The 12,423-nt window shown below is 40.2% G+C and overlaps 1 protein-coding gene across 2 annotated transcripts in view; it reads left to right on the top strand.

Moving 5' to 3' along the window:
• TRIM29 (tripartite motif containing 29) overlaps nucleotides 1-12,423 on the top strand; it is an 86,719-nt gene that overhangs the window by 14,710 nt on the left and 59,586 nt on the right. For both annotated transcript variants that reach the window (XM_073566427.1, XM_073566428.1), the window contains exon 2: nucleotides 10,030-10,125. In XM_073566427.1, the coding sequence (XP_073422528.1) occupies nucleotides 10,030-10,125 (96 nt within the window). The remainder of the gene's footprint in view (nucleotides 1-10,029; nucleotides 10,126-12,423) is intronic.

Genomic DNA, 12,423 nt, shown 5'->3' on the forward strand with positions numbered 1-12,423 from the left:
GAGTCATTTGAGGTCTTATTTTTTGCGGGACGGGTTGACGTTTTTATTGGCACCATTTTTGGGCACGTGACATTTTTTGATCGCTTTTTATTCCGATTTTTGGGACGCAGAATGAACAAAAACCAGCGTTTCATGAATTTCTTTTGGGGGGTGCGTTTACACCGTTCCACGTGCGGTAAAATTGATAAAGCGCTTTTATTCTTCGGGTCAGTACGGTTACAGCGATACCTCATTTAGGTCTTTTTTTATGTTTTGTCTGTTTTTTGCAATGAAAACTATTTTATATAAAAAATAATTATTTTTGTATCGCTTTATTCTGCGAGCTATAACTTTTTTATTTTTTTGCGGATGATGCTGTATGGTGGCTCGTTTTTTGCGGGACAAGATGACGTTTTCAGCGGTACCATGGATATTTATATGCGTCTTTTTGATCGCGCGTTATTGCACTTTTTGTTCGGTGGTATTATAATAAATCATTATTTTTTGCTTCGTTTTTTATTTTTATTTTTTAAGGGGTTCGCTAAAGGGGTTAACTAATGGGAAAGTTTTATAGGGCAGGTCATTACGGATGCGGCGATACCAAATATGTGTACTTTTATTGTTTTTGTTTTTTTTTATTTTGAAAAAATGGATTTATTGGGGAATATTATTTTTTTTTTTTACTAATTTATTTAGCGATTTTTTTTTTTTTTTTTTTTTTTTTTTTAAATTATTTTTAACACTTTTTTTTTTTTTTTTTTTTACTTTATTACCTTGTCCCAGGTGGGACATCACTGTCCTGTGACAGATCGCTGATCTGTCACATCACAGATCACTGTGACAGATCAGCGATCTGTCACAGGCACTGCTGCAGACTTCCTCATGCCTGCGCTTTGCAGTCAGTGAGGAAGTCAGCTCCCTGCAGGCCCCCGTCGCCATCTTGGATCCGGGGGCCTGTAGGGAAAGAGCCCTCCGCAGCAGCGCTGCACATTGCGCTGCCGTGGGGGGCTCAGGGAAGCACGGAGGGAGCCCCTGACACATTGTGCCGGGTGTCAGCTATGATAATTAGCTGACACCCGGCCGCGATCAGCGGCGCTCACCACGTGGGCGCCGCTGATCGCTGGGACGTAATATTCCGTCCATGGTAGTTAGGTCCAGGGTCACATGGACGGAATATTACGTCCTTTGTAGGTAAGGGGTTAAAGGTAAACGTGTCCTGCTCATAGGATGATGACACAGAGGCCTGGCTTATTACAGCACAGGTATCAGAGCTCTCTGCTGTAACGAAGTTCCTGTTCAATGATTAAAAACAGAGATGGATTGGTACACAAAATATACTAGAAATTTTTGTAATTTTGTTTGATAGAATGAATATGTTTTATTAAAGCTCATTAAAGATTTATTTTTAACATTGAAAACTATCACCCATCAACAGAACAGATGGTATCTTGCTGATTTGTAGCCGTCTAACTCACTAAAAATAGGGCTCTGAAATGAGAATCGTGGAATGGCGCTACATGCTCACCACCGCTCACACATTAATATATATATTACAAATTCATACAGTTCATCATAGCAGAGTAGCCGCAGAAACATTTGCCGGCTTTTGTATAATAATTCTTTTGCCCGACATGAAATGACACATGGTTTACATATAGTTAACCATTTCATTTCATGTTTTTTTGTTATGTCCATCACTATTAATTAGATGAGGGTTTGTGGGTAAAATTATGGAGTTGTAGGGGTTAATTTAAGGGGTTAATTCATAGTATTAAATTGCAGGGACTACTGCTGACGTCACTGAGGCTGCAGGGAGTCCCCGTAAATTCATACAACGAATTAACCTCTTAAATTAACCCCTACAAGTCCAAAATTTTACCCACAAACCCTCATCTAATTAATTGTGATAGACATAACAAAAAAAACATGAAATGAAATGGTTAACTATATGTAAACCATGTGACATTTCATGTCGGGCAGAAGAATGATTATACAAAAGTCGGCAAATGTTTCAGCGGCTATTCTGCAATGAAGAACTGTATGAATTTGTAATATATATATTAATGTGTCTACATGACATGTATAAAATATATATATATAGTGTCTAGATCTATTCATTCTTTATTTAACCGGTCTCTGTGATTTTACTGTATTGGAAGAATTGCCGGCTTTTGCTAAAGGACATCGGGTGCGATTTTATCGCAACTCACACATCTGGTCCGTTTGTAGTCCCATTTTTTCTCGCCCCCATAGACTTGTATTGTTGAATCCAATCCGAAAATCGGTGACAATCACAGCATGCTGCGATTGTCTCGGTCCGAGGATCGGATCCGATCAAAAATCGCATGATGGGAGCAGCACCATAGAATAACATTGGGTTGAATGCAATGCAATTTTTTATCCCATTGCATTCGTCCGATTTAATCGCCAGTGTGACCCCGGCCTTAGTCCCATAGACAGTGAATGGAGTGATGGTGTGCACTTGTGGCCTTCATTCCCTAGTCTTTTTTTTAAAGCCTGCTCTTGGATTCAGTGGTGAGACCCCCAAGAACCATTGTCTATCCTGTTGATAAGTGATAGATTCAATGTTGAGAATAAAGCCCCCGTTACACACTGCGATATCGCTAACAATATCGCTGTAAAGTCACCAATTTTGTGACGTTGCAGTGATATTGCTAGCGATATCGCTGCATGTGATACTTACCTCCGACCGGCTCCCCCGCTGGTTATCGCTGATCGCGCGAGAACCTCCTGGATCATTTCTCGTTGGTCACTTCCTGCGGCGCTTCCTGCTGTGACGATGAGCTACGCGTGGAGCCGGGCGGGAGGACGCAGGATCGCCTCGTCTGACAGGTAAGTAGTGATCCCCTTCCCCAGCGATGTCGCTGGTGAGATCTGCCTGTGTGGCAGCTCACTAGCGACCACCTAGCGATTCACCAGTGATCCTGACCGCTTCATATCGCTGTTTGGGATCGCTGGTGAGTCGCTAGGTGTAACGGTACCCTAACCCTTAGAAGCAGTTGGAGCAAATTGTCACCTATCAACAGGATAGGGACCCCCATGTGTACATACTTAATTGCAGCTCCATTCCTCACTTATGGGACTGCCGGAGTGCGGTATTCCATTCTTTCCCACAGTCCATAGGGAATGCATGAAGTGGTGGTCAAGCGGGCGCTGCACCATTCTAATGAGGTTAAAAGCATCCATTATGCAACCATTGTGGTTGCTGCAGTTGACTTGCCACCAATCTTAAACTTATCACCTATCCTAAGCAAAGGTGCTAACTTCTATTTCTATATCTTCTATAAACTTGATTATTCATTTAAGACTGCAATCTCATTGCATTCAAGAGATCTGTTCCTCCAAATTCCTTTTATTTGTAAAAGAAGACATTGCGGAAGTCAGGCTAAAGGGCATGTCACACTAAGAGATATCGCTAGCAATATCGCTATAACTTGTGACGTTATAGCGATATTGCTAGCGATATCTCTGTGTGTGATACTTACCTACGACCCGCTCCCCCGCTGTTTATCACTGATCGCGCGAGAACAGGCTGGACTGTTTCTCATCGTCAGCTTCCTGCGGCGCTTCCTGTGGAGAGACGAGCAACGAGTGTGGAGCCGGGCGGGAGGATGCAGGATCGCCTCGTCTGACAGGTAAGTAGCGACCCCCGACCCCTGCGATGTCGCTGGTGAGATCTGCCTGTGTGGCAGCTCACTAGCGACCACTTAGCGATGTACCAGCGATCCTGACCGCGTCATATCGCTGGTCGGGATCGCTGGTACATCGCTAAGTGTGACAGTACCTTAAGTGAAACGGGACCCTAAGGGCAGGGACCTTAGATTCAAAGCACCACCCCAGAGATAAAATACAAAAAAAAAATGCTGGAGTGGTGCTTTAGCAACCTCATATCTGTTTGAGTCAGGAAACCCATAGCTGGTCTATGAATCATGGTCCTTGCTTGGATGATGACCAATGAAAATGTAACTATGACATTGGTCTGCAACAAAACTGATAAACCTGCCTCATTATGGGGGGGTCTTAAAATGACCCTTCAATTCAGACACACCACTCTTTCGGCAGATTCAGGAAAGGGGCTGGATTTAAGCATACATCTAGCTTTTTTTTCTCGGTGAACTACACTGTACTCTGTCCAGTTACCTTCTGCTGATATCTGGGCCATACACCCCGATCACCAGACTGGTATACTGGACTGCAACACCAAAATGACCATCAGTCTTAGTGACTGAGTCAGGAGCAGATTGTTCCAGCCCTGTCCCTTTAGGCTAATCCAACACGTCACGTTGTTGTTTTTTAACAGTACACCACACACCTCTAGGAAGCAAAGTTTTGGGTGGGGAACCTAGGCAGATCAAATACAGAGTTGGCTCCTACTCCCTCATCCCAAATATATACCTATAAACCCTTTAACAAGCAATAAACCCCCGGCTCACATGCGGCTATAAATTTGCTTTTCTACTCTGTGCATTTACAATTTGTCGTGGGATTTAAGAGCTAAAAAGAGAAGTTGTTGCTGTCATCTCAGAAAACTCTGACAGTTTATCTTTTCTTATCTGGGCTATAATTGCTTAGAAAATTCTTGGGAGCAGCTCTGTGAGCGAGTGTCTTCATAACTACAGTACAAAAGATCATTAGTAACACAAGCAAATGAGTATACAAACCATAAAATATACATGCGGCGGCGTCTTGTGCGAGGAGAACGGAGATTTAGATGAGAAAATGTAATTTTCTGGGTAGAAAAATAAAATCATATCATCAACGTTAATAGTTTATTCATGGAGTAAGGCAATTTGGTTTAGAAAAGGGCGAACAAATTATTCTAAGTATATTAAAAGCGTATCAAATAGAAAGAGGAAATGCAGTTATTTAAAATGAAATGTTCGTAAAATGTAAATAATATTTGTCATTTGTCTAGAATTCTGCTAAATTCCTATTGGTAAAGAGCAGCACATTGTGGGCGTGCGGTAATGAACGTTTTTTGGAATTTCATGTCGATGACCCAATCTTATACTGGCTGTATAGTTGTGACCACTGTCGTCTAAACATTCATACTAGTCCCCATAGAGTTCAGCTGAGTGTTTGCAGAGAAAGCCGTTGCCAAAAGTCCCTTGAAGTAGTTTGTCTTCCCTGAAAACAAAAGGATCGGTCATTCTAATTCCAGCTGTCTAGTTCCTTTTTTTCCCAACAGCATCCTTTGGGAAAAAGTTGGGAAGTCTCAATATGGGTGGTCAGTCCCACCAAAATTTGTAGGCTCGGCTGACTTGTATCTAGTGTGTTTGGGGGCCTTTAGAAAAGGTCATTAACCTGTGATCATGCCCAAGAATACCTACTGATCAACAGCACAAGATCATCTCCAGTTCTACAGTACTTGTACCTATTGCTACTCTTTAATTGTGGCTAAACTGGAGTATGAAACACAAAAAGATGAGGTGACTGACACTGTGTCAGCTGAAGTGAAGGAATTGCTGCCTCTTGTTGTGTCGTTGGGGCCACAAATTAAGGCAATAAAGCATAATCTGTCCAGTATGTCTGTAAAGTGGAGGCCCAAAAATAAATTTTACTTTACTCTTAAATCCCTAGCTATTTATTTTCACAATCTAATATTTCATTAAAACGTGATGTCAATTTTCAGAGCAGTGCTAGTCTCTGCTCTCTTGTTCTCTCCTTACAATGCACACTGACAGTGCACTCTGTTGCCAGCTCGTCACTTTTGAGCAGAGCTGGTGAGGGAGTGCATTGTCACTGTGCACTGAGAAGAACAGTGCACAGTGACAAGATCCTACTGAGCATACATTGGAATTGAGATTCAACACATGCTCAGTAGAGAAGGGACTAGCCCAACTCCTGAAATGGAAGTCACTGATGACGCTTAACTTCAGGGTGGTGGCAGAGGCTGCAGCATTGACTGCAACCTCTGTCTCCTGGTGACTTCTTGTTTGACTAACCCAGCATGCACTGGGCTGCTCAAATGAAATAAAGCAGTTAGCTAGAATAGTGAGGGAAGAATAGGGACTTTTTAATTAAAGTATATTAGACAAATGAATTGGATTATTACATTAAATAGATAGAGATTTAGGATTAAAATAAAATTCAGTTTTAGACTATAACCTCATCTGTCTTAAGTTTTGTCTGCTTAAAGACCAGTGAGGACAGGCTCCTATTTTGCATGCATGCCAACTTATACCCCAGTTCTTTTTTTTCAGTTAAGCGTAGATAAAAGTGCCCACCAGGTACCCCTCATTGAGTTTGGAGCTCGAAATTCACACCCTTCGTGATAAGACAGAATTCGATGAAATTTAGTGCATAATACTACATCATAGAAGAAAAAAAAACATACGGTAATCTTACAACTAGTGGTACTGGGCATATCTTCATTATTACACATAACTGTTCTTTCTTTGCGAGGATTTAGGTAAACTTTAACAAAATATTGTTAAAAGCAGAGAAGAGCCTGGATTATAAACCAATTACATTCATCGGCTGAAATATATTCACCCTAATATAATACTAAATTAGGAGTCTAGCATCTCCGGAAAGAATAGCTTTCACCTTTTCAAGGAGAACTTTGATAAGTCAATGAAATCAATGAAGTTGTGAAATTGTGTATACATTTGCTTCCAGTAATGGCATTAAGCCAATAGCGTGTAAGAGACTGAAGCTGGGTTTGCTTCCCAGTTAAAGGCTTATCCTTGGCTGGCGTCTAGGTCCTTCAAAACAAATTAAAATGCAAATGAAGATGCTAAAAGCTAATTAAGAAAACAATTAAGTGTGGTGGGAGCGTTTTGGATGGAATTGTGAACAGGAAATTAAAATCACTTGCATAATGGTTCCAACAATATAATACTACTAGATGGAGGCCTGATACTATCGCATCAGGAGGGTGGTAATGTCATGATGGTAGAAGGCTTTGCAGTGTTGCGAATCTCTCCCCTCCATGTGCTCACCCACCTATCCACTCTCTATTTCCCCATGTGCTGGCTTCTCCCGTCTGTGCTCTCTTCTTTGTGCTATCCCCCTGTCTGCTGTCTCGCTCCTTCCTGTGCTGTGTTCTTTCCCTCATGTGCTGTCCCGTTTGAGCTGTCTCCCCCCTGTACTCTATCTCTCTCACCCCTGTGTCTGACTGTGTACAGAACATACCACAGCTCCTGGGCAGGGGAGGAAGCAAAAGACAATACTGACATTATAGCAGGAGATCACAGAGGATACATTTTGTGAGGTAAAGTATTGTTTAAAAACAGTCAGTGAAATATTTTACTTCACAAAATGAATCCTCTGTGATCCCCTGCTGTAATGTCAGTATTGTCTTTGCTTCCTCACTGCCCAGGAGATGTGGTATGCTCCGTACACGGTCAGACATAGACAATTTTTAAAATGAACTTTCATTCGTGGGAAAACCCCTTTAATGTGACCGGCTTTTTCTGCCTATAGACAGGTCACGCATCTGCCGCCAGGATCAGCCGAATGATTCACTGTGCCTGCACGGAATTCGCGCAGGTCCAGTGCGACGGTGTTCCGCTGGTGGTACCACGCAAGAGGCTGCATGAGTGTGTGAGTGTGTGTGATTTTGAGTGTGTGTGTGTGAGTGTGAATGTGAGTGAGTGTGTATGTGTGGTGCATATGGCGTATACAGTGTGTGGTGCATATGGCGTATAGAGTGTGTGTGTGGTACGTATAGCATATAGAGAGTGTGTGTGAGAGTGTGAATGTGTGTGTGGTGCATACGGTATATAGAGTGTGTGTGTGTGTGTGTGTGTGTATGTGGTGCGTATGGCGTATAGAGTGTGTGTGAGAGAGTGGGAGAGTTGGTGAATGTGTGAGAGTGTGTGTGTGTGGTACATACGGCGTATAGAGTGTGTGTGTGGTGCGTATGGCGTATAGAGTGTGTGTGAGAGAGTGGGAGAGTTGGTGAATGTGTGAGAGTGTGTGTGTGTGGTACATACGGCGTATAGAGTGTGTGTGTGGTGCGTATGGCGTATAGAGTGTGTGAGTGTGTGAGCGTGTGAGAACATGATAGTGTGAGTGTTTGTGTGTGTGGTGCGCACGGCGTATAGAGTGTGTGTATTGTGCATACGGCATATATAGAGTGTGTGTGTGGTGCAACGGTGTTCTGCTGGTGGTACTGCGCAATAGTTTGGTACTGGCAGCAGTTTCAATATTGAGACACCCATCACTTGGGTGTCCCAATATGGCGGTCGGTGAACTTCCTCCACTTGGAATTCTGGGATACGGTGACATCTGGACAGAACAGGGAATGAAAATATTCCAAGGCATTTATAGAAATAGATGGCGTAAATAACACCAGTCAAACAACTGAACACATACAGCTAGAAATTATATAGAACAATAGGAACTTTTAGGACATTTTTTATGCAACTGTCACCATTATACACTGAAAGTTCTGACTCCTTATAGAGTATCACATTGGGCAGGACGGCCACAAGATCTTTGAGGACCTTACTCTCTAGAGTATTTGAAGAACATATAGTATATTTTTAAATACAAAGTTAAAAAGTGTAAGTTATTATTGGTTAATAACTGGTTACTAATTATTGGTTATGACTGCGGCTGTAATAAGCATCATTTTCCCTGCAGGCCTTGGCATGTCTAGGCTGCATTATTGGGAAAGCCTATTCATTTCAATGGGAAATACTTATTTTAGCCTGTGCTTGAATGGAAGGCAAATTGAAAACTTGTGACCAATTGCCATGAGCCGACGAGCGCCGATCGGCTTCATCTATTATCATTTATTGGCCTGTTTAGATATTGACGAGATAAGGAGGGATCCAGGTTCCATTTTTGGTAATAATATAAATTAATTATATTGTAATTCCTTAAAATGCATACAGGCTAAAAACATGAGTTTTTACTCAAACATTTTACACAATTTACTCAAACATTTTGCATCAAACTTGAGTATAAGGTTGGAGGGCATCATATAAAACCGGAAACTTTTCAAGTGCAAACCACATTCTTAAACTTGGTCTTTAAGAATGGAGCTTGCATTCAAATATTGTTTTATATGATGTTCTCTCCCTGCCCTAATGCACATCCATGTTATTAAGTGTGTATGCATTTTATGGAACTACAATAAAAGGATTGGACTCTGGATCGCTCCTTTTGTCTTCAGTATACTACTTGGACACTGTGTAGTAGTGTGACTACAGGCTTCCTCTGTTTTGGGACAAGTCTACAAATATGAGCTAGTTATTTTTCTTCTTTTTATGCCTGTTTAGATACGCCAAACCAAAATTTATGAGCACAGAATGATCATTAGTAATATTGTTCTGTGCTCATAGAATATCACTGTTATTTATTGCTGTCGAGAATGATGATTTTACCAAATACCCAATGGACTTGTGTTTTGCTAAGTCCATCAGATTATTACCTTAATGTATGCGCCATCTTACAAATGCTTGTTCATCATTATTGGCTCTTCAAACTGAACCCTTACTCTGTTTCACCAATAGATCACCGATGATTGTCATCAGTCATAGGTTTTGGGACACCAGGTGCACAATTGTTTCGACATGAGACAGAGTGCCCTCGTACACATTACATTATTTCGGTCCGTGCCCATTCATTATAACCAGACTGATCATTGGTGGCCATCTGACTTTCCTCTGAAAGATGATGTCGGGAAGGATTGGGTGTGTTGAATTTTAAGATGTCTAACAGTGGCCTACTCCACGCATATGGTCACCTTTTTGGTGGTCTTTACTTCAACATTGTCAAGAACCATGAACGTAATAAACTATTGTGTAAAGGAATAATATCATGTTCTGGCACTGGCTACATGCCAACTCCAGTCAAAAATGATCAGAGTGCTTGATTTACTGGGGATGGAAAGATGCAAGTGACATAACTCCGTTTATTCACAACTTTATAACTAAACACAATCTGATCCAGCAAATAATTCCGCTAATAAGTATGATGCGACTTTGTATATTCTGCCATGTATAATGTGTTATCTACAGGATAATGACCTGGTGATTATACAATGTGGCTAATGCTTCATGTTCCTTCTATTAGACAGAACTATCTGAAATCCAGGAGCAACTTCACCTCCAGTTACTTGAAGTAGATGATGAAGTGGAGAAATGGCACAAGGAGAAAGATCGTATAAGGGTAAGGAAACTGTCATCATTATTTTGAAGCTTTGATTTTGCATTTTATTCCCCCTTAGTCTTGGAAGCTTTGTCACCCATTCTAAGACTCGCCTAAGTACAAAGTGAACAGCACATAGATGGGGTTTTATTAGTTACAGTATATAAGCTGGTGACAGCACATGATAAATCTTCTCACACACCTATAAGAATGTATTTGGATCTTAGAAAAACTTTACTTTTTGCTGGTGAATCTGATTGTTCCTATGTATTCTGGTTAAGGGAGAAGAGCCAAGAATTCATGACAATACACAGAGTATATATAAGTTTTCCTTCTATTGTGGAGCACTATTTACACAGATTAATATCCATCTATTATCTGGTATCTATCTATCTATCTATAGATCTATCTATAATCTATCTATCATCTATCTATCTATTATATATCTTATCTATTTACCTATCTATCTATAGATCTATCTACTTTCTATCTATGTATAGATCTATCTATCCATCTATCTATATATCTATCTACTTTCTATCTATGTATAGATCTATCTATCCATCTATCTATAGATCTATCTATAATCTATCTATTATATATCTTATCTATTTACCTATCTTCTCATATCTATCTATTATCTATCTATTTATCGATCTTTTATCTATCTATCTATCTCTCTATCTATCTTTTATCTATCTATTATCTATCTATGTATATATCTATCTACTGAAAAAAAAATTGCAGAACCAGCTTGAGAGTAAAGCATAGGGTCCAGCCCAGTTGTTGCAGCCCAAAAACCAGATAATATGAAAATAAGAAAAGTAGGTGTTACTCAAAAATGGGAAACTGTTAAAAGACCAGTGAAAAGTTTTATAACCTTTGAGAAAAGTTCTGTGGAGCCGAAATGTTGCCTCTTTCACATATGGCTTATTAAAAGTTTCACTAGACTTTTGACATTTTCCCATTTTTGAGTGCTTTTTTTATCTATCTACCTATCTATCTAACTATTATCTATCTTTCTATCTATCTATCTGTCTATCTATCTATCTATCCCATATCTATCTATTTATCTATCTATCTATTTATCTATCTGTCTATTATCTGTCATCTATCTATCCCATATCTATCTATCTAACTATTATCTATCTTTCTATCTATCTATCTATCTAGAAAACAGAAAAAGATAGGTGTGCCCAAGATGTGTCATAAATAACGGCTTACAAACATATATCATTAGTCACTGATTTTGTAAGGTTGACCATTTAACATATATGGGGCATCATGACTCTCTCATGAGAGATTATTTGGATGGAGAGGAGCTTGTTCCTTTGTTCCTGTCACAGCCAGAGGAATTTTTCTTCACCCCATTAAAAACACATGCTCATCCGGTTGAACACAGTACATGTATATGGCAAGATAAGGAGAGAAATCTTTTAGGGACAGGGTATCTAAGGCCTGGGGGTGCTATGAACCCTGCCATATTGGTTGAACCAGTGTATGTTGGCTGATGGGACTAGCTGACCATCTAATGGAAGTCTCTTGATTTTCGGCTAATTGAGTTATCCCATAAATGTTAGGGGATATAAGGTGGGTTGATTTGCAGCTGCCCAATTCTTTTACTCACAGGAAGATAAGCCAGAGCAGCTTGGCAGCGTCTTGCACCCTACTTACTAATGAGAATACAGTATATGATTACTTGGCCAATCTGAGTGTGCTGCTCCACACGTGTGCTTGGGTTTGGAAAATCCAACTCAAATAATAAAGCTATTAACAGAAATGGTGACTATACACCATGTATAGGAGGTGTCACTTTTTTTGCTAAAAGTCCAAAAGTTATTTGAATTTTTTTTTTTTTTTGCCATGTGTTGGTCAATGATCTTGCAGCTCTGGATGTAACTGAGTCTGATTCAGATGTAAACTGTACGGATTTGATCTCAATTTGACTTCGATCCAGACTTCTCTTTGTTTTGGGCACAATGGAACAGATTTCCATAGTGTTAACTACTGGAGACAAATGATAAATGAATCGAAATGTAAGACATTTAATAGCATCCATTATGGTTTAGCTGCCGATCCATTAAATATATTCTTCTAAGTATAAAATCTATTGCAGCAATTGCATTGATGTTACTGGTTGGAACCATTGTCCTTGCATACCTGCTCACTGAGAACTATAAATGGTGACTCCTCACAATTGGATAATATAGCTCCTGATCGTGAAAGAAGCGAATGTCATGTTTGTAAATGAGTGTGTCATTCAATACTGCAATAAAGCTAAAAATGGAGTCACTTGATGATGAAGAAGTGAATAGAAAA

The sequence above is a fragment of the Dendrobates tinctorius genome, unplaced genomic scaffold (assembly GCF_039654945.1).
Source record: "Dendrobates tinctorius isolate UK_male_01 unplaced genomic scaffold, ASM3965494v1 ptg000018l, whole genome shotgun sequence".
Classification (NCBI taxonomy): domain Eukaryota; kingdom Metazoa; phylum Chordata; class Amphibia; order Anura; family Dendrobatidae; genus Dendrobates; species Dendrobates tinctorius.